General features: G+C 49.4%; 3 protein-coding genes across 6 annotated transcripts in view; 1 reads left to right on the top strand and 2 right to left on the bottom strand.

Moving 5' to 3' along the window:
- Positions 1–8,645, bottom strand: part of GBA2 (glucosylceramidase beta 2) — an 11,727-nt gene extending 3,082 nt beyond the window's left edge. Inside the window, exons 1-9 of one of the 3 annotated variants that reach the window (XM_067743988.1) lie at positions 8,535–8,645; positions 7,153–7,737; positions 3,969–4,060; positions 3,557–3,672; positions 1,491–1,709; positions 945–1,184; positions 617–719; positions 305–458; positions 89–214 (exon numbers count right to left, since the gene is read on the bottom strand). In XM_067743988.1, the coding sequence (XP_067600089.1) occupies positions 89–214; positions 305–458; positions 617–719; positions 945–1,184; positions 1,491–1,709; positions 3,557–3,672; positions 3,969–4,060; positions 7,153–7,737; positions 8,535–8,581 (1,682 nt within the window). In that variant the 5' untranslated portion in view covers positions 8,582–8,645. The remainder of the gene's footprint in view (positions 1–88; positions 215–304; positions 459–616; positions 720–944; positions 1,185–1,490; positions 1,710–3,556; positions 3,673–3,968; positions 4,061–7,152; positions 7,738–8,534) is intronic. The other 2 variants (XM_067743985.1, XM_067743986.1) reach the window with 2 other exon arrangements.
- Positions 8,567–24,613, top strand: RGP1 (RGP1 homolog, RAB6A GEF complex partner 1). 2 transcript variants are annotated; one of them, XR_010944962.1, is made up of 9 exons: positions 8,567–8,695; positions 9,073–9,209; positions 9,499–9,582; positions 9,684–9,833; positions 10,108–10,254; positions 10,466–10,593; positions 10,801–10,990; positions 11,290–11,404; positions 11,498–11,632. XR_010944962.1 is itself a non-coding variant. In XM_067743989.1 (8 exons), the coding sequence occupies exons 1-8, from the start codon at positions 8,580–8,582 to the stop codon at positions 11,719–11,721; spliced, it is 1,176 nt and encodes a 391-aa protein (XP_067600090.1). In that variant the 5' UTR covers positions 8,567–8,579; the 3' UTR covers positions 11,722–24,613. The 2 variants fall into 2 exon arrangements, 1 of the variants encoding a protein (XP_067600090.1); XM_067743989.1 differs by lacking the exon at positions 11,290–11,404 and having other exon boundaries at positions 11,498–24,613.
- MSMP (microseminoprotein, prostate associated) lies at positions 11,946–12,922 on the bottom strand. Its single transcript, XM_067743999.1, has 3 exons — positions 12,793–12,922; positions 12,499–12,607; positions 11,946–12,126 (listed from the first exon to the last, which is right to left on the bottom strand). Exons 1-3 carry the CDS (start codon positions 12,920–12,922, stop codon positions 11,946–11,948), a joined length of 420 nt encoding a protein of 139 aa, XP_067600100.1.

Below are 24,613 nucleotides of genomic sequence, written 5' to 3'. Positions count from 1 at the left end.
TGACTTTGGTGGGTGGAGACTGAATCAAGGAGTCCCAGTTGAGGTGTGAGTGCCTGGGAGAAAGGCAAGAGATGGGCCCCGTTGGCACCTGTCATCCAATACCGGGCTCTGCCAAGCCGAGATCCTCTCTTCCCAGTCTGCGTATCTGCACAGTGCATAGTGGCTAAGGGTGGGTGCTGCATCACCATCTGGGCCAAAGAACCTTGTGTATCGCCTGGGGTGGAGAGAAAGGGGAGGGATGAGAATGTGGGCTCCAGCTCAGAGCCCCAGCACCACGGACCCTGTGCGCTCTCATTCCCATCACCTGTAGTAGACCTGGCCCTTTGCTCCAAACATGATTCTGGGCATGTCCCAAGCCAGTGAGAACTCCAAGCGGCACTGGCCTCGAGGTGGCAGCTTGCCCATAACACACACTGCCCCAGCGATGCCTACTCCTTTCTGCGAGGGGAGGCTTTGGCCTGAGAGAAGCGCAAGATGAATCAGCACAGGCACCCCCTTCAGCCGCAGGGGTCCCTAACATGGGACTAAAGCCTGCTTATTACCAGGCCTCCCACCCCTGCTCCCAAGACAGGGACAACCTCTCTTCCCACCACCTCCCTGTCAGACCCCCCATTACCAGCGAGGGAGTCCAGCTGTCCATCCTGAAGTAGATCCTGCCACACCTGCTGCCCAGTGCTGTCAGGGTCAAAGGCTGTGAGGTGGGTTACCATGGTATCTGCCTGTTAAGGGGCCAAAGACTCTGTGAGGAGAAACTCCACAGGTACGCTGGCTCCTGACTAACTCCCCTGAATATATTCCCGCCTCCAAGTTCCAGAGGCTAGGGTGGTGAGGGTGGGACTCAGGAGGTGAGGAAGTGAAGAGACCATGGTGGCATGGGGGCTGGGCTAGGGCCAGGCTGAGAGTAGGGGTTCAGAGGCTATGGTATGGGGCAGCCTCCTCCATACCGTGAGTCGTGCAGCCACAGCCATCGTGTAGGGATTTGGAGGGGTTGGATGATGCAGAAGCAGCCCCTGTACAGTCTCCCCATCACGCTCCAGACAGAAGGGCTCATTCCACAACCCCCCCGGGGCATCGTCTTCACCCCCCAGTCCATTCCGCATGGAGAACATGATGGACACGTCCAGGGCTTCATCCCCTTCATTTTCCACATCCCACACAAAGACTCCTACAGGCAGGCTGCTGTCCTGGGAGCAGAAGATCAGACTCAGATGGTCCCAGCGTATCCCTTCTGGCCCCACTCCCCAGGATCAGTCCTTGGCACCGATGATCTGACTCAAATACCCGGAAATATACTCTATCTTCCACTTGCATCTCCCCATATTGCCTGGCAGGCTGTCTGCCAGGAGACAGAAGACCAATTGGGCGGTGGTCCTGGGAAACCAGCATGATGTTCACTCTCCACCCCCTCTTGCATAGGTCATGGAACTTCCAGGAGAGACAGATCCTGGGGAAGGGAGAGCAATGGAGGAAACACAGAAGGGGAGCCTCACCTGGTAGTCGTGGGGCAAGATGGGTGTGATCTGGCGGCAGGTGAGGGTGACATTTTGGCCAGGAAGCTGATAGACAGTCCAGGCTCGGGGATACAGGGCGTGGTAGAATGCAAAGTACCCACACAGGCCCCAGTTCCAGCTCTGCAGGACACTCGGGCGCTCCACAGACAGGACTTGCTGGTACACAGTCTGCCCTTTCCGGCGCAAACACACTGTGAACTAAACCAAGAAGGTACATGGGCTGGAACGGGGTAACCCACAGGTACCTCAAACAAGTCTCCCTCTCCTCAGAGTAGCTCCTGCCCTGCCAGAGCCCGCAGTGGCGACCAACGCACCACAGCCTCACTCATCCCCCAGGCCTTCCCCCCCAGGCTCGGAGTGACCACCGAGTCGTGCCTCCCCCATCTATCTCCCTTCACTAATGTGGTCTTAGTGCCCTAAGCCAGGCCCTCACCATCTCTGCTTTTACTCTTCTGCCTCTTCTGAAATTTGGATTTCAGACTGACCTTTCTTACAGAGAAATCAAGATATGTTAGTCTGTGTTTATAATGTTTCAGTGACTCCCCGTGGCCCTCAGGCTAAAGTCTAAACTCATCTACCTGGCTTTCAGGGTCCTTCTTGATGTGGCCTCTCCCCGCCCATCAGACTCATTACCTGTTCGAGCCCTTATATTCTGCTCATATCAAATACTGTTCCCTGAGAGCACTACATTTCCTCCTCCACGCTTTTGCTCATGTTCATGCTCCATTTGGTAAAACCCCTCATCCTTCAAGGCCTAGGTCAAATGCCATCTCCTCTCCTCAAGCAGTGAGTCATTCTGCTGTGTGTCCCCCTACCCCTCTAGTCTAGCATGTTATAATGTGCTCACATTCTGACTCCCTGACTCCTCTGGAAGGAGGGCTATGAGGGATTAATATCTCTTCCTTGGTTCAAAGTATGCCTGATATCTTTAATGTATATATGCCTGTTATATTTAATGTATATATCAAATAATTTTTTTATGTTGTTGGAATAGTAGGTAATGGTTAAGACCACAGGCTTTTAACCGCAGAGAAAACTGGTTCTGAATCCCTGTGCTTCCATTTACTAACCATGTGACCTTGGGCACGTTACTAAATCTCTTTGAATCTTAGTTTCCTCATGTGTAAAATGGGCCTAATAATGGTACTTCCCTTGTAGGACTGTCTTTAAATATTAAATATTATACAAAAGAGTCACAAGGCTGGAAGACATTCCCCCGGGATACCTCAGGGATGAGCCACAGAGGAAGCCTGGGCCATTGGGCAAGGCTGGTAAACCTGAACTAGGAAGGGCATTATCATTAACAGGACTCAAGGTCTGCTAGTCATTTCTCCTTTGAAGATAAGCTGAAAGCTGGAGGCCTCCCTCAGACAGGAAATAGGAACTTGGTGGACAACTCAACATGGGAGGGCACTAGAGAGATATGATGAAAGGTGGACCACATGCCTCTGGCAATCAAAGGCCTTCATCACTCCTTGATGAAGGAACACAGCGAAAAGAAGTGAAGCTTCAGAAAAGGGAAGAAGTCTGGAGATCTATGCCTGGGAGAGGGGCTTCCCAGGCCCCCAGCCAGAGAGACCTCCAGAGGAGTGACCACCAGCAGAGAAGCTGGCCTCTGGCTGAAGCCTGGCAAATCAGGGCGAGCAGTGGGCGCTCTGCATCCTGTCCTCCTGTGCATTTGTAGACTGTTGGTTTGTTTTCCCTTCTGATCTTTCAACCAGGTTAAGTGATCCTGGAATTCTCTGACTCTCTGTGGCTGGGTACTGGCTCAGCTAGTGGAACTGGGGCAGCAAAGTAGGTAGGAGGCATTTACTAGAAAAATGAAGGGCACAGGGGTACCTTTTTTCTTTCAGGAAATGTGTGCTCTGAGTGTCTCGTTCCTATAGTACATCCTAGCACAGGGCTGGGCACACAGAAAGCATCCTGAAAGTACTTACTGGACTGAATCATGTACATCTCTAATTGCCACATCCTACACTAGCAAAGAGACCCTTCCTGGCCTGGGAAGTACTGCCTGGACCTCTCCTCCACCTCCTGGCTCTTACTTGATCAGCAATGACTGTTTGGTGCTGGTACATTCCAGGATTAAGCTGCCAACGACAGAACTGGCCTCTCCAGCCTCGGGTGATAGTGCCTCCCCCAATGCCACCCAAGGGACAACCTAGAGAAAGAATCAGAATGGTTAGTGGGGCATGGGAGAGGAAAACGAGCCCATTTCTCACTTTCTAGACTATAAAGATGGATTCCTCTAAACACCATGGGGATATCAAATCGACACATTGTACATTTTAAACTTACACAATGTTATATGTCAGTTATATCTCAATAAAGCTGGGGAAAAAACCCTAGGGGATGGGTCAGAGCAACTTAAATAAGCTGAAAGCCTCTTTGCCTAGCTCTGCAGTAGGCCTGGACGCTGGGCCCTCTGTGACTGGGGAGAGCTGGAGTGAGGCTCACCATAGATCTGTCTCAGGGGCACAGAGTTGATGAGGTCGATGAAAGGTGTCTTCTTCTCCACCTGGGTCTTCCGGTACCACCACTGCAAGTACCTAAGGAGCAAGGGGCAGTGTGAGTGGAGGGGCGGCGGGCGGCAGTCACCGGCCTCTCTTTGGACACCCAGCTGTGACTTCCCATTAAATGTCCCGAGGACCCATCGCCTTCACTTCCAAACCTCTCCTACTCTCAACATCTCTACAATTCAAGGTCCTCTCATCTTCCCAGTCACCCCAGGTCACAGTATGTGACTGTCTTTGTTTCTCCTCTCTACTCTCCTTAGAAGGAACTTTCTGATCTTTTCACACCACTAACTCCACCACCACTGCTTTAATTTACTCCAGGAACTTTCCAGTTATGGTTTCCTGATTTATAATCACTCCCACCCCACATACAGGCATAGGCTGCTGCGATAACTTTCTTCTTTTTAAAATGATGATTTTTCTTCCTGATTATGAAAGGTGAAAATTTGGAGAATGCACTAGGTGGAAGGTGAAAAAAATCCCACCTATATACAACCAGTGTTTACATTTGGGGGCATTTCCTTTTAAGTCTTTTTCTTTTTTTTTTTCTTTTTCTTTTAAGTTCAGCATTTAAACTATAAGCTTTCTAATTTTGCTCTCTCATAATATCCCAGTAAAGCGTTCTAAAAACCCCAACATTTTCCTGGTCTTATCACAGCTCTGTATCCAATAGGCAAAAGATTCTGTTTGGGATTCAAGGCTTTGACATCTCTCTCAAGTCTATTTTCTAATCTTTCTTCCTACAAATTCCCATTCAGAGTGGGTCCTCATTAAGCAACCCCTGCCCTGCCAAACTCTCTTCCAATTCCACTCTTCTCCCTCACCAGCTAGTTTATACACATTGTTCAAGCACACCACTTGTAACCATGTAATTGGGTAACCCCGCTGAGGCTTAGTTTCCTCATCTACAAAATGGGGATACCTATTGCCCTTCCTACCTCAAGGAATGGTTGGAAGGGCAAATGGCACAGTAGATAGGAAAGCCACAAAGTGTAATATCTGTGCATACACTGTCTCAACTCCCAGTAAGACACTGTCCTGTTATTTTAGTGTTCCTCATGTGAGTCTGACATACTTTTAAGTTTCTTGGGGAAAGGGACAGTGACAAAGACTAGTTGATTATTACCCACAGCTTCAAGCACACGGCAGGGCACATGGTCTGCAGTCAGTAACTATTTGCTGAATTTACAAAGAACGTATGTACAGACAATGGAGCATAAGAGAAATGAACAGGGACAGGAGCAAGGGGAGGGAAAATCTGACTAAAGAACAGGGAGGGTACATTTTGGGGGTGAGAGGAGAGGGAGGGAAGACGAAGGATGGGATGATTGGAAGGCAGATCTTCTTTGCCAGCTTAGAGGAAACTGGACTTTGAAACTGGAGGCCACAAAGGATTGGTGAAGGGAGGGAGGGCACAGCACGGATTAGGGCAGTGAGGGAGAAATGCAAGATATGAAGATAGGCAGAACAAAGGAGTATCAGGCGCAGAACAAGCACTCAATACATATTTACTGAATGAATGGATTCTGGCTGAAAGGGAGAGCAACCAAAATTGAGTTCTTACCGCTCCAAGGCCAAGAGAACTCTGTCTTGCTGGAGCTCCTAATCACAGTACCTACCCCCAGTTCAGCTCCCTCTCAGAGCCCACCTTTCTCTCACTCCACTTAGCTGCTGGCCATTCCTGACCTATTTGGCCTTTTCCATAATTTCAGCCCCCACTTAAGAATAATCATTCAGAATTCTTGCTTGTCTCACCCCTGCTTTCTCCTCAATGCAGGACCTCATCTCATTCCAAAACCCCTGTGTCAGTGATCCCCACCCTGTCCTGGGATGCAGAGCCAAGTCCAGGGGGCTGAACACAGCTTCAGGCCTCTGTGATTCGGCTCATACTTAGGGACTGGGGGGTAGGATGCCTACAGATGGGTTCTTGACCTCCACGTCCCCACCACATGCACCCCAATGTGCTGCTCTCAGTACCCCAGCCCTAGATCCTATTTTGACCCAAAGCCTTTTGGGGTCAAAACTAGGCCGGGTCAATTTCAGAAGCAGCCTGGAGGGATTATTTTTGTCTGGTACAGGCCACCCAGGGGAGCTGGCAAAGAAGTCAGATACCCAGGCAGCCACAGGCCCTTCCCACTGCCTAGGGCTTGGGCTAGGTACACGGGCTCCCCACCCCAGCCCCAGAGCACTGACTGTGGAAGAGAAGGAGCCCCTATTTAAGAGGTTGCCAGGCCTGGGTTTCCTGAACTTTAAGCCTCCCTCCCCAGCTCTGTGTTTACTGTGTGGACTGACTCAGGATGACCTCTGGGTGATGCTTTCTGTTCTCACATCCACCTGCTCCTGTTAATAGGTCTTGGCCCCATCACTAGTCTTTGAACTCAGTGGGGATCTAGAGGAATCTGGAGGAGTTCTACAGCCCAGGATAAGCTCTTGGAGTGTCTGCCACCCTTGTGTAGGGGGAGACCAGGAAATGCTCTGGAAGATTATTACTAAGCTCTGGGGACACCTAAGGCAGTGCCTCTCTGGTCAAAGGTCTTTGCTTTTTATATAACGGGCCATCTATTCCGGAATAGAGTGAATAGCACCTCTTATCGCTCTCTCCTTATAGTTGAGAGCAGGAAGGCTCTCACCCTTTCCCTGGAGCCAAAGCTTGAGGAAAGAAGCTGATGGGTGTTGGGACTATTGAATGCTGTGCCTAAAAAAGGTTCAATGAATACCCCAGCTGCTCAGGAGAATCTGGGGCTGAGAATCCCACCCCCTCCCCAGAAAACAACATTGTATCAGTACCACAGCTGCCAGAGTATCCCTTCCTACCTTGTCACAAAGTACAGCTAATCCCAAAGAGCAATCTCTGGAAAAGAGCGTGTATGTGAGAGGGAGCCTAAATGACTACAAGGCCCAAATGCTCCTGCTCCTTCTTGCTAAAAAGACAAGTTACTGGAAGGAAGGGGGTTGCAAAGAGATGTGACCTGGTCTCACCCTCCAAAACCATGGGCTTAAGAATTACGTTGGGAATGGGGGCCACCTGACTAGGACAAGGTATCCACCTATTTCTCACCCTTTCCTGCCGCTGCTGGAACAAAGTGAGGTATAATAAGGTAGTCTAGGCAATGGGATCTACTCACCTCAAGCCCATGCCCAAATGCTTCATTAGGTTGCTTAGCGAGACATTGTTGGCATTAAAGGGTTTCCTCTTCTCTGCAAACTCGTGAGCCAGGCAGATGCGCCAGCCAAAGGGAGGCACCTGGTAGCCCTTGGCTTTACCCTCATAGGAAGCCATCAGCGGCCCAAAGTCCTGCGGATTGCTGTAGCCCTGCTCATTCTGGGGTTGACTGTCTTCAGGGTTCTGGCAGTCTGTAACCTGCACAGCCTCAGTGCCTCCAGTATTTTCAGGGCAATAAGCCTGTGGATCCCCTTTGGCACAGCTGGTCTCTTCCGAGGCTGGGACTCCGGTTCTCATATTCCCTGGATTCTGGGTCCCCACGACCTCGGTGGTCTCGGTTCCCGAGCTTTCTGGTACAAAGTATCTGGCCAGCCAAGCCCAGATGTGGGCGCGGATTGTTGTTAGGTGTTCTCTCGGAGGGCCGGCCTCTGGGGAAAGCTGAGGTGAGCTGGTGTCTCCGTGGAGCCGGGGAGCTGTTGCCGCTGCTGCGGTGGCGGCGACAGCAATAAAGCCGCCACGGTCTCCCCCTCGGTCCTCTCTCTGGGTCCTGGGCGGGAAGGATAGGGCCTCGACGTCATTGGGCCGCGGTGATTAGCTGGCCCTGCCAAAGGGCGACTGGGCCCGCGGAGAGGGGAGGAGCCCTCGGGACCAGCCCGCCAGGCACCGCCCCCGGGGCCGGCCTGGGAGCTCGCGGCAGCACCGGCCCAGTCACTGGGCCGTGGCACCAGACCCCCCCGAGGGGTGGGCGCCGGGTCCCGCCGGCCGGTATCCGGGACGGCGATCGCACCCGGGTGCCAGCCCGTGGGAAGGTGACCCAGGGTAGCGGGACCACTCGAGCCCCTTCCGGCCCTGCCGGCCGGGCGCTTCCGGCCGGAAGGGGCTCCGAGGGGGAAGAGGTGGGGGGGCGGGGGCCGAGGGAAGTCCCGCCTCTGCCGCGGCCGCAGCCACGCACTAGGTCGCGGCCCGGTGGGGCGGGCGACCGAGGGCCTCGGTGCACCGAGCGCCCAGTTTCGACCGTGCGAGGTGTCCGGGCTAGGGGCGCGAGCTGCCGGGCGGCCGTGGCCCTGGGCTGGGACGTGGAACCTCGAGGGAAGGGGGCGGAGGCGGCCTGGGGGTCCCGGCGGGGTAGGGGGAATATTCGGCGCTGAGCGGGGCTGGGGGCTGGGATCCAGAGCGACTCCCTCTCTCTCCGCAGTGCCGAGTCAGCTGCCGCCATACCTCCCTTCCGCCTTCCCGCATCCCAAATCTGGGCGCTTCCCTCTGACACCCTGGTGCTGAACGTCCATTCCCCGGGTCCTCACCCCCAGGCTCACCTGAGACACCCCTCCGGGCCGTGGTACTGACCTCTGATACCCCTTGTTTCCTTCTAGATCCGATTCCGGAGCTGCCATGATTGAAGTGGTAGCAGAGCTCAGCAGAGGTCCTGTATTTCTGGCAGGGGAGACGCTGGAGTGTGTGGTGACCGTCACCAACCCCCTGCCCCCCACGGCCACTTCTGCATCCAGGTGGGGGTGCCGGTACTGAAGAAGCTGGTCCTTCTGGGAGGAAGCCTGGTATCTATAGTGCTGAGCCAGAGCTCAGGTTGTCCTGTGACTACAGCACCACCTTCTTGCTCATTGTGCTCTCATTGTAGGAAAGGCTATTTAACATTTAAGATGTGGGTGACATAGCCCACCACTCTCCTCTCCTCTCTCCTCCCCCACTCCCCCTTTTACCCAGTATACTTCTCTTTGTTTAATGGTTTCTCTTTGGGGTTCTGGATTCTCTGATCCAGAGGACAGCCGCCTCACTGTGTTGGTCTTCTCAGTGTGGTAGGGAGTTTGGGGGAGCATTTGTGAGGTCAGGAACTGCCCTCTGATGTCCTCTTTTCCTCCTCCCACAGTGAGGCTCTGGCATGGGCCAGTGCCCAAATCCACTGCCAGTTCCATGCCAGTGAGAGTCGAGTAGCACTGCCTCCCCCTGACTCCAGTCAGCCAGATGTCCAGCCTGAGAGCCAGACTGTCTTTCTACCACACCGAGGTTAGAGATGGGGCATTTGCCTTTGGAGGGGGATGGAATCATTGTTACCCAAGGGTGAAATTGTCAGATTGTTCTGGTGGGTCATTATAGTCTCTGTTGCACTGGGGATGTGGAAGAGTGTAGTTATTGCTTTGGCGGCGTAAAACTGTTCCTATTTCAAAACGAGAAAAGAGGAGTGGCTTGGTTTGGGTTGCCCTTTGTTGGCAGTGCTTACTGCCCCCACTTGCTGTGCTAGCCTTCTCCAGTACTAGACAATGGGATTATTAAGTTGCAGTCTTATCTTTTCTAGGTGAGAGGGGTCAGTGTATCCTTTCCACTCCACCAAAAATCCTATTCTGTGACCTGCGGCTAGACCCTGGAGAGTCGAAGTCATGTGAGTGACTGCCCCCTGACCCCTCGATTGCCTTCTAAGGCTCCTGGAGGGAGGACCTCTCTGGCTGCTTCTGGCTGCCCTGACTACTACCTCCCAACCAGACTCCTACAGTGAAGTGCTGCCTATAGAGGGACCACCCTCCTTTCGGGGTCAGTCAGTCAAGTATGTCTACAAACTGACCATTGGCTGCCAGCGTGTCAACTCACCCATCACTTTACTCAGGGTCCCTCTGAGGGTTCTTGTGCTGACTGGTAAGTAAGGGTTCCTGGAGGGAAGGGCTGGAGAAGAGCCTCACCAAAGCAGAAATGATCCTTAGAGGGTTTGTGAGAGGGGCTGGAGGGAAGCTTCCTGGTCTTAGTGAAGGTGTGAGGGGGTTGGGGTGAGAAGGTTCTGGAGCATAGGTGAGATGTGTACCTCAGCCGTGGTGCCCCTTACCTACAGCCCTCTCAGGTTGGAGTCTAAAACCCTACCCACTACTCTTCTCTCTGTTCTCTCCCACCACCTCTCCACTCATTTTCTCTCCAGGCCTTCAAGATGTCCGCTTTCCCCAGGAGGAGGCAGTTGCCCCATCCAGTCCATTCTTGGAAGAGGATGAATGTGGCAAGAAGGACTCATGGCTCGCTGAGCTGGCTGGGGAGCGCCTCATGGCTGCCACATCCTGCCGCAGCCTCCGTGAGAAGCCCTTCACATTGTCCCACCCCATCCTCCCCTCATAGTATTCCTGTCTCAGAGATTGAGTCTCCTAGCTGCCACATTCTCCTGAGGATCCAGTGATACCTCACCCCAGATTCTAAAGGAAAAGCCCCACCTTTTGGCCTCTGGCTTCCAGCCCTAGACATTCCCCAGTGCGGACCCCAGGCTTACTGTGTCCCATTCTCCCCAGATCTGTACAACATCAGTGATGGCCGAGGAAAAGTTGGGACATTTGGCATCTTCAAATCTGTATACAGACTTGGCGAGGACGTGGTGGGGACCTTAAACTTAGGGGAAGGAACTGTAGCTTGTTTGCAGGTGAGAAAGGAGAGGGACTTTGGGGGAACTGGGTCTGAAGGTCTGGGTGGAAAGAGAGGGTCTGCATAAAGAGGGGTGGCAGGTAGAAATGGGCAGTGAGGTCACCCAGGATCCCTCTGGTAAAACAGCATGAGGTTGGGCTGCCCTCCCACCCGGAGTCAGCGCATCCCAGCGCCTGCCAGCACGCACTTCTCTTCTTGCTCCCAGTTTTCAGTGAGCTTACAGACGGAGGAGCGTGTGCAGCCTGAGTACCAGCGGCGCCGCGGGGCAGGGGGTGCCCCCTCTGTGTCTCATGTCACTCATGCCCGGCACCAGGAGTCCTGCCTACATACAACCAGAACGAGCTTCTCCCTCCCCATCCCTCTCAGCTCCACACCAGGCTTCTGCACAGCCGTTGGTGAGACCCTGACTATTACCGGGGGTGGGGGGGCACGGTAAGATGCTGCGTTTAGGTAGCGTATAATGAATCCTGATTCCTAACACACTCCCAGACATACCCATATCCAGTCTGTGACCCTTAACACTTTCTCAGACCTTCAGCCTGTTTCCTGGGTGCACTGACCCCTAAATTCTTAACAGCTTTGCACATCTTCACTCCCCCTACCCACTGGGACCCTGTGATGCACTGATCTCTGACTCGCCATTGCATTTACTTCAAGCTACGAAGTCTTGACTGTCTCACACTTGGGTTATTAGGTAGTTGATGCCATCATCCTTACTGTCACGGTTCCAGTTTACACACTAGATTTCTTCAGCCAAACTCTCGATCCTAGCTCCCTGACCCACACCTCCCCGCTCTTCCTGAATACAGGTTTGTTTTTTTTTTCTCATTTGCTAACCACATCCTGTCATTGGGTTTTACTCCTGGCTTCTAATGCTTCTACCTTTATCTTTTTTCCCACAGTATCCCTGAAGTGGCGTTTGCATTTTGAATTTGTAACATCCCGAGAACCAGGTTTGGTGCTCCTACCTCCCATGGAACAGCCCGAGCCTGTCACCTGGACAGGGCCTGAGCAAGTGCCCGTGGACACCTTCAGCTGGGACCTCCCCATCAAGGTGCTGCCTACAAGCCCTACCCTGGCCTCATATGCGGCCCCAGGCCCCAGCACCAGCACCATAACCATCTGAAACTGGCCCACGTGGCACTACTTTCTTCAGGATCCTGAGAACTCAGCACCTGGACTCTAGTAGGGCGCATTTTTTCCACCTGGCGTCCAGTGGCACAGATAATGAGAGGCAGGCTTTCAGCTGTAGCATTAATTTATTTATTCAGAATAAATCGGCAGCTTCTAGTGGTTTCCCTGGAAGTGGCAGCAGCAGTGGGCAGTCAGCAAAAGGGCGGTCGGTTGAGTTTAGCTGGAGTGGGGAGCAGGAGCCGCAGGAATAGGGGTGTTAGCTGAGCCCCACTCTGGGTTGGGCCCTCCCTCTTTGCAGGGCAGCCGGGGGTCAGATTTTTGCACCAGGGAGAACTGGCACGTTCCTGCCTCCCGACGTACCTCACACCCAGCGGGGAAGTCGATAGGATGTTGGGACCTGGGGAACCAAAGGACGGGGAAGGAGTCAGGACAGTGAAGGTCCACCTTTATCCCTGCCTCGCATCCCCCCTCCCAGCATTCCTCCCATATCTTCCCCCAGTGCCCCTGTCCCCCCTAACCGAGCTCTTGCCTGCCATATATGGATATTTTTCGTTTCATAGCAGGAATATTTTCCCTCCAGATCCACCCCAACTCCCCTTACTTTGTAGCCTGAGCTTTCTCTGTCACATTTTTGTTGGTACCTTCAGGTTCGGCCAGCTTCATCCTGCTACTTTGTTCATTCTCACACCACAGCAATCTAGTCATGACCTGGCCATCTCTCAGTCACTCACATCAGAGCCATTCTCTCTGGCCCTCAGTGGTCACTCACGTGTCACAGCAGCCCACACCGACGGGATGCAGGCAGGTGCAGTGGAAACAGTCCTTGCGGAGCCAAGACTCGCCCAGGGTGAAATATTTCCCTTCATGGTGGCAGGGCGCTAGGGAAGAGCAGGAAATGTTAGTGTGCTGGAGCGCAGGGAGTAAGTGCTGCCGCCCCCGCGTTTACCCTCTCCTGTTTCCCAGCTCGGGGGGTCTGGGTCTTCTGACACAGGATCACCCCTGAGCCCCCTTCCTCCCAGTGCCCTCTGCTCCTGTCCTTCCCTAACGCCTCACCCAGCTTTACCTTGAGCTTGGAAGTAGCACTTGCTGTGGACTCCTGGGTGCTGGAGGAGCAGAGATATCACCAAGCAGGTGATCCCCCAGCCGCCCAGGGTCCCCTTAGCCTGTCCAGCCCAGAGCATCCATAAGGCCATTCCCGCAGTACGGCCCTTTCGGACCGTTCCTGGCTTCTGTTCAGGCTACTCTGGTCTTGTCTCCTTGGCTTTTCTTTGTTTCTCTCCTCGAGTCTTAGTTTCTGTCTTTCTCCCCTGGGCTCCTGTCTCGCACCATCTCCGTGCCCTCTCACAGGCTTGGGGATGTTTATAAAGTGAGGACCCTGGCCCCCTGCTGAGTAGAGCTGGAAAAGCTGTAACTCTGTTTCCTGAGGTGAGGGCATGAAAACAAGAGGTCTAGCTTTAACAAGCTGTGAGAGCTGATTCATGCCCCACACAGCTAGGGGGAGGGAGGTGGCCATGGAAGGGGCACTGGACTGGGCACTTCCCCAGCAAGGAGGTGGGACGGGTGGGGGCCCCCAGGTGGTCCCCAGAACTCCTCCCTGGCCTGGAGAGGAAGCATTCCACCATCTCCCCCCGCCCTGTAACACACACACGCACACACACACGCGCGCACACACACACACACACTTCAGGGGTGTGTACGCTGGGATCCCTGCCTGGACCGGAGGGAGGCATTTCCTGGGGATGGCTAATCCTGTGCCCCAGCCAAACCGAGGAGATGCAGTAGGGTGCGACAGCCAGAGGCTCCAGGAGAGCGAACAGGCACCTGGAGTGGAGAATGTTTCTTTCAGACCCTAGGGCAGGGTCTCCTTGCAGTATCCTAGAGATATGGCTGCCCCTCAGAGATTAGGGCTGGGGGGCAGGTGTCTCTTTTTTACAGGCATCCCAGAGATTATCCATTGTTCATCACCCCTAAACATACTGCAAATAAAGGTTCTCCTCATGTCTGGGGATGGTTCTTTCAAAGAAGAACATCTCTAAATGCCCTAATGGTATGGATCGCTCCAGTTTCACAGAGATACCGCCCTTATCTCCTGTACATTATGGAATGAGAATTTAGGAACTTATCCTCTGACATCCTTTTTTGGGTTTCCTGCAGGTTCTGGAGAACCTAAAGATGGGTGATTAAGAGTATAGGTTATAGAGTCAGACTCTGGATATAGATCCTGATTCTACTTAAGAGCTGTGTGACATTGGGCAGGTTAGTTCACCTCTCTAAACCTGTTTCCTTAACTCACAGAGTTGTCAAGAGGATGAAATGAGATAATGCGTGTAATGCTCCTGGTACTGTCCCTGGCACGTAGCCCTCCGAAAAGAGTGACTGCTGTGGCTGGTGCTAGACGTCCCTTTCTTTGAATGATGGTGAGCAGCTCTGTGTACACAGCTGAGAGCTTCTGCTGGGGCTGCTATCTCCTGGCACAGAATTCTGCCCCTTTCACACTTAAGCTTCTTGTCATCCCTACCGCCTTCAAAACCTGCCTCCAGCAACATTTTGCTTTTGGTCGGTGTATGCTTGAAATTGTGAATGTCTGCTTTGAGAAACAGTGTTGCTAATGAGCCTACTTTTCCTAGGTCAGTACCCTCACTTCCACCCTGGGAAGAGGTATCCTTTTTCCATCCTTCTAGCTAACTTTAGGACTCCTGCTTTTTCTGGTAAGGATTCTGATCTTCTTCCCATCCTCACTCAAGTGAACTCTCAAGTTCTCCTTTCTGACCAGTCTAATGCTGGCCATCTCATTGGTACTAATTGCCCCAATCAAGCTGGATTTCTTTCCCTTTTTCACACTTCAAAGACCCCTGTTCCAGCTATTCTCCTACCCACAGGGCCAATCACTTTGGCATTTATTCTATTTTTCCTTGTAAGTCTCTAGTTCCATTTACCCCAAGACTCCCACTCCCTGCCACCCAGTGGTTCAGATCCAACTACTTCTGGCTGACTTTTCCAGAGGGTTACCCTTCCTCTCACCTCCTCACCATTCAGAAACAACTTCGCCAGTCCGCCCCAAACTCCCTGTTTTCTTCCAAGAAGACAGCTTAAGTGGCTGGAGATGCGGACTGCACCGCACCTTCCCCCTAGTCAGGTCTGATATCCTTTCCATTTCAGAGGAGCACCAAGAGAAGAAAAGAAAACTCACAGAGGAGCAAGGTGCCCGGATATAGGCTGGCATGTGGGAGGCATGGCCTTGGACTGCTCAGGGCTGGAGCAGGTGGATTAGAAGGCCTGACTAATAGAAGGGCCCAGAAGTCTTGTCAGTGGTCAGTAGCTCTGCTGGTGCCTTTGTGGGGCACCAGCTGACACCCTTGATGTTTGGACCATAGACTACCTTCTGCTCCTGTATCCTGGAGCCAAACCAGTAGGGGGCGGACACTAGGGGGGAGCTAGGGAGCTTGAAGGTGGTGGTGGTGGTCATGCTGTAGGCAGGGGGTGCCCAATGGGGATTGGTGTGTGTGAAGTCATGGGACAGGAGAGGTGAGAGTTAACCGCCTGTAATGAAGATGAGGTAGGCATATAGGGGCAGGAGTAGGGGTCTTCTGGAAAGAAAGGCTGGGGCGGAGCCAGGAGCCCTTTCCCAGAAGTTGGGTGGGGGAGAGGGCGGCGGGGAGGTGTTGGTTGAACCCGTTTCTTGCACGCCTGCGGGTGTGCGCGCTCGCGTATGCATCTGCCTAGCTTCTCGGGGCCAGAGGCCACGCTTGTGGTTGCCGCGTGTGTTGGCGGCTGGGGGTTCTGTGGTCAGGGCTCAACTCCGCGATGCCAGTTGGTGCCGGGGGGGGGCGCGACGGCTGGCTCTCGGGCCGGGAGGGGGCGGCTGGCGAGCGCTGACCACGCGGGGACAGAAAAACATCCGCCGGAGGCTCGGCTGGGCGGCGCTCCAACAGCTCCGGGCAGGTGCGCGCGGGGAGGAAGTGAGCGCATTCCGACCCCCCAGCCGCTGGCCCTTCGGTGAGTCACCGCCGACCCCCGCCGGATAGGATAGGAAGGACTGGCAGCGGCGGCGGGGAGGTCTGGGGGCCGGAGCCCCGAGGGGCAGCTAGGCTGGCGTGGGGAGCCGGGGGAGGGTCGTAGAAGCGCCCGAAAGAGTTGGGGGGAGGGCCCCGAGGGGTCCGGGTCTGGGTTTCGCCCAGACTCGAAGCACCTAACAGACACCCATCGACCCGCAGAGCTTGTGACTGCCCGGGGAGACGGGCGAGTCCCCGGGGGAACACTGGAGCTGAGGGAGAGGGGCCCCGGGGCAACACCGAGAGAGTCGGGGAGGAGAGACCCGGAAAGGGCCGGGAGAAGTGCGTGGCTGCGGAGCGACAGCGCGGTTGGCTGGAGTGCTGGATAGGCCTGGGCCAGCCAGAGCCTGAGATGGAAGGAGACTTCCACCCAGGCGGGAAAGGGGAAATGGCCACCCCCCCTCCCCCCCAGAGATCAGGTCTGTCCAGAGGCCGTGCGCGCCGAGAGTGAGAGGTAGGTTAGGGAGTAGTGGGAGTTAGGGCTCTTTGGGTACAGTTGTGGCGAGGTCACTAAAGGCTTTGAATGCCGAGATGAGGAATTCGGATTGGCTTCGCAGGCAGAATCGATGGTCTCTAAGCAGTAGTGAGGAGCTTAAACGCAAGGTTATCTGTGTCTAGCACTACTGCCGCCTTCAGTCTTTGCCAAAGGATTAGGCATTGATCCTCTAATTTTTATAGTCATTTAAAATTGCATGACTACATTTATCAAACGAGTTAAGTAATTTCGTTGAATTTTTAAAAAGAGAAACGTTGAAGAATCTGATTCAGTATTTGATTTAAAACCCAAAAGTGAGGCTACCAAGATTAGTTACATGGCATCGAGTCTTTTCCTTTGTCTTGCTTTTGTGCCATTTTCCCCTCACTGATGCGTGGGAGTTCTTGTGTTGTTAATGCTTCAGTTCTATGTCAGTAGCATAGCAGTTCTAGTTTTCCTCTCCCTCATCTTACGGTCTTTACTTTTAACGTTAACTTTTGTCTGTGCAGCCCTTTAACTTGCACTATGTATCCTAAATCCAGTAAAACATTTCATTGGGCTATAGTATAGAAAGATAAGTAACCCAGCTTTACCATATATGTTAGGTTACTTATTATCGTCTGTGGGCATGTATGTAACTATAAAGTTTCTATATTTACCCTGTGGCTGATAGAGAGATACAGCTAAAGTTGTTATTCAGGATAGTATTTCTATAAACAGAGCAATTTATTAGTCTTATTTATCTTCTAAAATCAACTCTACAGTGTCAGAAACTGACACTAATTCTATCGTGATCTTTTAAATTGATGTTATCTTGGGCCAAAGGCAATTGCAAAGATTAGGATTGTTATAATTTATTTTCAAGATCCTTAAATTTCAGTTACCTTTGGCCCCAAGCAAGAAAATCTGGGTCAGTTAATTTTTTAGAAAGAATATAGTTTCCCACTCTGGGCCCTGTTGTTTTCTCCTGTGCTGTTTCAGCCCCAGCCCTACCTTATTCCTAGTGGCCTTTGCCTTCATTCCTTCTTTGCTCTGCTGGGCATCTTTAGAGGAAAACTTCACACCAATTTCCTCTACCATAAATTCTCTCCCTCCCCTCAACTCTACACTTCTCTTTGCCAACATACACCACTGCTTCTTCATTGATTTTGTTTCTTTTAAGCCTACAGCCCTTTCTGGCTCTTTTCCATCTTAAACTCTCTTATGTTGAAATCTCTTTTTCTTCCTTTCTCTTTGGTAAGACCTCGGATTTTTAAAAGGCTAGACTTTATTTATTCTGCATGATCCACTTCTGTCTTCCTTCCTCTTCTATCACTTTTTTCTTATTCTGGACTCTTTGTACACTCTATTATGCTTTCTTTCAGCAAGGCTTCAACCTTCTCCTTGTGATTAAACATTCTTCCTCTATATACAGCACAAGATGCTTATGCTTCCATTCTGTTTCCTACAAGAAAAAAAAGTCGTCAAATTCACATCTACTTCAGTCTCGTCTTCCAACATTTTGCATCCAGAGTCATGACGTGGCTATTGTAAAGTCCATTGAGTGACCACTTAAGCTTGGTGTCGTGCTAGGCACTGTAATGGTGCATTTCATAATCCTGGTGCCAGATTCCTAAATGCTTACCAATAATGGATGTTATCACATGTGTGTGCATGAATGCTCTCACATATGTATACACACCAAAGTACACAGATAATAGAACCATAAGTCAGTAAATGACTATGAATATGTATATTCAGTATATTATATTATAATCAAGCCAAATACATTTTGGGGTGGAAAATGAGGATGAGTAAATTCATAGCTAGGATAGAAGGTTAAGAGACAGTATCCTTTGGCATTCTGTATTCAGATGAGAAGGAGAGGAGAGAGTCTTGCCTGTGGAGATCAAGAGACTGTTTGAAGGTGGCTGAGTTTCAGGAGTTGAGAGAGATGACTTGTAAGGCTGTGGTGAATGGCAGGAGGATGGGATGAAGGGAGCAGAGTCCCAAGAACAGACAGTTGCTGTACCCAAACAGCTCATATTCTCTCTAGCTAGAGAATATAAAAGATTCTTGGGTTGTGGTACTGGTTTCAACTATAGTCAAGTTTCTCTTGATAACCTGTATTGAAGTTTTCCGGCCTTGTCTCTGCACCATTAGAACCATTCTTACCAATTTTTTCTTTTTAATTTTTTTCTGCTTATAAATCGGTACATAAATGATAGCCCCACCACTAATAATTAACCCCCGGCTAACCATCATTAATTTTGACTAAGTTACTTATCTACTTATATGCTTTAATTTTGCCTGCCTGCCCCACAGTCTACTTGTGGTAGTAGTGACTTTTAAAATGCCGTTTATGACTCTCACTTTTATCTCATTTGTAAATTGCTCTTTTCTTAAAATTGCAGACTCAAAACTAGATACTGAGAAGGCATCTAGTTCTTTATTATCTCTGAAATATGACCAAGGAGGTCTTTGCTTAACTGTCTCTACTGAATGCAATGGGTTACTGCCACCTGTGGTGAAGGTGGCCCATTCTATTGTCATCTAGCTTTAGGTACTAGAGGTTGTTCAGCTAAATCTGCCTTGCTATAGCATCTCATTTTTTTCCCCGTAGTTCTGCTCCTTGAAACATATGGGAAAAGTCTACTTGTTTTTCAATGTGGCAGCTCTTTAAAGATTTGAAAGGGTTTGTATTTTGTTAGCTATTTATCTAAGCTTTTTTCTTTACTCCAACACTGTTTAATAGAATCTACTATGATAATGGAAGTGTTCTCTACCTGTCCTGTCTAAACAGTAGCCACTAGCCACATGTGACTATTGAGCGCTTGAAATGTGGCTAGTGTGACTGAGGAATGGAATTTTAAATTTTAGTTAATTTAAATTTAAATAGTTGGAGGAGGTGAGTGAGTCTTGTGTTAGCATAGCTGTAAACTCTAGGAGTTAGTACACTGTCACATGGCTGTCTTTTGGCTGCTCCAGAAATCTTATGGTCACCCTCAGACCTGGTAAAAACATATGTAACTGGGCTCTTGATCTGTCTGGAGGCCAGTCTTACATGTTGTCACAACTAGAGAAAAACACAAATCCAGCCCCCAAAGCCCTGTTGAGTAATGTCAGTTTTTGTTGGAAGTTTCTTAGAAGGGGTAGAAGATGAAGGCTATATCTCATCTCCCATATCTCAAAAGCAACACTTAAAAAAAATCCCTCATTTAATCTCTCTCCCTGAGAGTCCCTAAAGTCCCTCTCCCTTCTCTTCCCTTCCTTCTCAGAAACGTCTTTTCCCCTCTTCCTTGAGCCTTCCTCGTCCATGCTCTTTGAGCACACCTCTGACCCCTGCTCCTTGGAGAAGGGTTCTTGGGTGTGCTCCTCGTCCTCCAGCTCCCCTTAGGGAGAGGTAATTCTTATGCCCTAGGCTTGACCTTCCTGTGGCATAACTGCTGCATTACCCGCATTTTTTCCCTGCAAGTCTTCCTGGTGCTTCAGCTTTGCTTCCGCTCTTGACCCCACGATGCCAACACAAATAGGGAGGCCTCAGGTTACTAGGACAACCAGGGCACAGGAAACCGTAGAGGCTCAGCACTCCCACAGGCATCACAGACTGGCTGTGCCAGCTCGCTTTCTCCTTAGGGACTCAGTCACACCTCCTAATCCCCATCCCCAAATTACCCAGACTGGAGGATACCCAGGCCTAAGCCACAGACCCCTGATTTTGCAGACCTAGTGGTGGAATGTGGAGTGGGTGGGATGAGGAATGGTGAATGAAGCTTTCTTACTAACACTGATATTCCAAGTCACCTTGGTGATAATTAACTTTTGTACCAGTGAGAATTACATTCCCCTGAGAGCTGATGAGAGTATAAGCTTTATTTATGTTATTTATACTTGCTACATTGCACCTTGAGTCTTGGATCTTTTTGGATCCCTGAGTAGATGTTTTCACAATTTGCTTTGGGTTAAAAGATTTAGCAATCTACTTCTGATACACTGGCACCAGTTAATGTTTAGTAAGAAAATAATGGTTACCAGATAATGAATTTAGGTTCTATTTACACTTTATTATAAAGCTAGTCATTTGTTTCAAGGAAGACCATCTGATTTGATTAAGTCTTTAAAGCTGTGAATAAGTGCAGATCTACTTGTACTTAGATGCTCAGAGAATGTTGAATTGATCCAAAACTGGAGCAGGCCACTTCTGTGGAACATTCCTGGTAGGCCAGAGCAAGAGAGAATAAGGGGGGATAAGGTAGACCTGAGAGCTCTTCTCAAACAGTTGCAGGACTGTCTTGTGGAAGAGGGGTTAGATTTACTTGGTTTACCTTCACAAGGTGGAATAAGGACCTTTATTTCAGATGGCAGTGATGGCGGACAAATTTTGACTTAATAAGGAAGAACAGTTGAATAGTTAGAAGACCTCAAATTGGAATGAGCTGAATTGTTAGGCAATGAATTATTTGTGACTGTATTGTTTATATAGAGGTCAGATTACCATTTGCAGAAGCATTGGATGAGATTTTGGACATTTAATTGGATTTGACCTGTAAAGAGAAACAGGCAGATTTATCAGAAGTCAATTCACCCTTTCTAATATGATTCTGTGCCACCTATTGTGGTCAGTACGATTTTTCTAGACACTTCTGCCAAGTTTACCCACCTGAGTCACTGAATATTAGATTTGGTAGTAGAGTGTTTAGAGACTTCTCTAATGCTGTGCACTAGTCCTCTGTTGATTCCTCAGGAATGCCTCAGAGGTGGCTGAGAGGTGTAATGAAGGAGAGCTGGGGCTCTGAGCCCTTTACCTGTGCAGGGAGCGGGGGTTCTGCTGGGAAAAAAACCCCAACGCTTAAAGGCCCTGATATTCCAGTTTCTTCATCTTATTGACAGGGGAAAAGATATGGAGCAGGGACGTTTCTTACCAAATGTCACACAGCTAATAAATTTCAGAGCTGCAATTCAAATCTAACTCTTCTAATTCCAATCATTTGTTTCTTCCACTCTACTAGTCTACCTTATAATTCAGGAAAAGTTTCTCTCCATTTTTCTGACCACCGCAGTAATCCAGAATTTTATTTCTTCAGATCTACTCTTCTCTGTTAGCCACTGAACTAGTCTCCCTGCTGTCCAATCTCTACTTCTTGTCTATATTATCTTCACTGTTGCCAAGTTACTCTTCATGAAACATTGTCTTCATCATGAGATTTCCCTGCTCAAGAACCTTTATGTCGCCTGTGAGAACTTTACAGCCTGGCACATAGCTAACATTCCTTAGGATTCTTGTTCAGCCAGCTGAACTTGAGCGCATTCTCTTATGGGCTGTGTAATAGTGGGATTAACCAAGTCCCACCCTACCGCTAGACTCCAACTTTGGTAGAATTTTTATGTACATTTTTAATCAGGGATGACGATAAGATACAAAAGAAATAGAAGATCACAGCTAATAAAAAGCAAGTTGTATAACAATATGTATAATATAATCCAATTTATATGACACATGCATTTTTTAAAAACAAAAATGAGATATATAGAAACTGGAAAAAAACACACCAAACTGGTGACAGACATTAACTCTGATGAGGGGGATTAAGAAAAGTTGGGAAGTAAGGGAGGAAGGTGGGAACTTAAAATATGTATTTCTCCACTGAGGAAAGCCTCACAGACTGGAAGGGAAACCTAAGGAACCAGGCTTGGAACTGACAAGAGAAAGAACTGCTTAGTTGTCTTGCCTGGCTCCACTGCAAGCCATTTCTTTGCCTCTTGCGTCACTCTTTGAAAGAAATAAAAGTCGCATGAGATTATTTGATTGGTCAAGCTTAAGTCATGGCCCATCTGTGGCCCTATCAGGATATAGAGAGAAAGGATCTGGGGGAAGGACCCCCTAGGGAAGCTCCTTGGTTTCTGTCGAGGGAGGGCAAACATTTGATTTTACTCTCCCAACAAGGCTGTACACAGAGCTGGAGAGTCAGTAGCCTGAAAGGACATCAGAGTAGTCTTAGGATGCTGGGGGCTGGAAATGACAAATGTCCACTGACTTCATCACCCCTCCCCGACCTATCTGCATCTGGATCCTAGGCCTGCCTTTTCTTTTGGCTCAACCAAGCCCTCTGGTGTGGTTTGTTTTTTTGTTAGTTTTTTTTTTAAGATGGAAGCGTTTACTTCTCAATTATGTATTGAAGATTTTTTGGCCACGCCGCACAGCATGTGGGATCTTAGTTCCCCGACCAGTGATCGAACCCATGCCCCCCCGCTGTGGAAGTCTTAAATTCTGGACCGCTAGGGAAGTCCCTCTGGTGTGGTTTTAACCTTTACTAGAGAATGAGGGGCAGTGAGCTAAGGGGATGGGGCAGAGGAGAAGGGTAAGGTAGGGCAGGTAGAGAGGGCAGTTAGCAGGTTTTACTTTGCTTTCTCCCTTTCCTGTGCTTGCACAGAAAGCCTTTTCAGTGACTGACAGTTAAAAAAATGATCATAATAAACATTTGTGAGTCCAGTTACAAATAAAAACCTTATCCCTCTGGCTGTTCTAACAACCTGCTCCTCTGATGGAGGAGCCATTCTTCCCCTGTGTCATGTAGACTGTGGCCAGGGTGGCATTTCTGTCCCTCTCCCGTGTATGTGTCCCTGCCAGCACACACACCAGATGACTGTCTGCCGTATTTGGAAGGTCCAGACCCCAATCAGAGTATGTGCCAAAAGTATTTTGTTTTCTCACAGGGGGGATTCTTCACTTTTGAAGCATTAACCTTCTGATAAAAAATACCTTTCTTCACCTCTTAACATAGCTTAGGCCTGACTTTTTGAAAATTAACTTGAGTTAATCACAAGAGGGTGTGCAAATGTACACTCTAACTTCTGTGAACTGGAAAGCAAATTCCCTGACCTAACTCTATTTCTGCTGGTTAGAGAATCCATTCCTCTGGTATGTTTCAGAAGGCTGATGGACCAGGGATAATCTTATACCACAATGGACTGATTAACCTCTGTAAAGACTTATTGGCCAGCTACCATTAATAACAAAAAAAGACTTAAATAGCTCCTTAACTGTTGCAGAATAATTATTTTTTCAACTTTATTGAAATGACAAGATGATGCACACATTTTATTTATTTTTTAAAATTTTTTTAAAATTTTATTTTATTTTTGGCTGCGTTGGGTCTCCGTTGCTGCACGTGGGCTTTCTCTAGTTGTGGCGAGCAGGGGCTACTCTTTGTTGTGGTGCGCGGGCTTCTCATTGCAGTGGCTTCTTTTGTTGTGAAGCACGGGCTCTAGGTGCATGGGCTTCAGTAGTTGTGACACATAGGCTCAATAGTTGTAGCTCACGGGCTCTAGAGTACAGGCTCAGTAGTTGGGGCGCACGGGCTTAGTTGCTCTGAGGCATGTGGGATCTTCCTGGACCAGGGCTCGAACCTGTGTCTCCTGCATTGGCAGGCGGATTCTCAACCACTGCGCCACCAGGGAAGTCCAATGCACACATTTTAAATGTGTAATCACTGAGTTTTGACAGATTTTTACACCCATGTAATCATCTCTGCAGTCAATATGTAGAACATTTCTCTCACCCTCCCCAAATTCTCCTGTTGCCCATTGCAGTCAGTCTCTCCCCAGCCCACCTCAGACATCCACTGATCAGATTTCACCGTAGATGTTTTGCCTACTGTAGAGCTTCGTGTAAATGGAATCATACGGTATGTATCCTGTGTATGGCTTCTTTAATTCAGCATTATGTTTTTTCTATCCATCCATGGTTTTGTGTATACCAGTAGTTCATCCCTTTATTGCTGAGTAGTATTTCATTGTTGGATATACCACAATTAGTTTATCCATTCACCTGGTGATGGGCATTTAAGTTATTTTCCACTTCGAGCTGTGAATGTTCACATACAAGTCTTTGAGGATATGTACACATGTTTCTTGGATAAATACCTTGGAGTGAAATCTTAGGTCCTGTGTTAATTGAATGTTTTTAACTTGATAAAGAAAAAACTGCCAAACTTTTGCAAAGTGGCTGTTCAATTTTACATTTACCAGCATTGTATGAAAATTCCAGTGTTCTGCATCTCCATCAGTACTTGGTATAATCAGTTTAAAAAAAAAATCATTCTAGTAGCTGTGTAGTGATATCTCATTGTGGTTTTAGTTTGCATTTTCTCAAAGACTAATGATACTGAACATCTTTTCATGTGCATAGTTGCCACCTGTATCTTATATCTGGTGAAGTCTTTTTAAATCTTTTGCACATTTAAAGAATTAGAATGTTTGGCTTCTTGTTATTGCATTGTAAGAGTTCTTTATATATTCTTGTTATTATAAAGGTTTTAAAATATTCTGGATACAAGTCCTTTGTGAGTATATGAATTGAAAATATTTCCTCACATTCA

Source organism: Pseudorca crassidens, chromosome 7 (genome assembly GCF_039906515.1).
Source record: "Pseudorca crassidens isolate mPseCra1 chromosome 7, mPseCra1.hap1, whole genome shotgun sequence".
In the NCBI taxonomy this organism is placed as follows: Eukaryota; Metazoa; Chordata; class Mammalia; order Artiodactyla; family Delphinidae; genus Pseudorca; species Pseudorca crassidens.
This window is presented reverse-complemented; position numbering and strand designations above follow the sequence as displayed.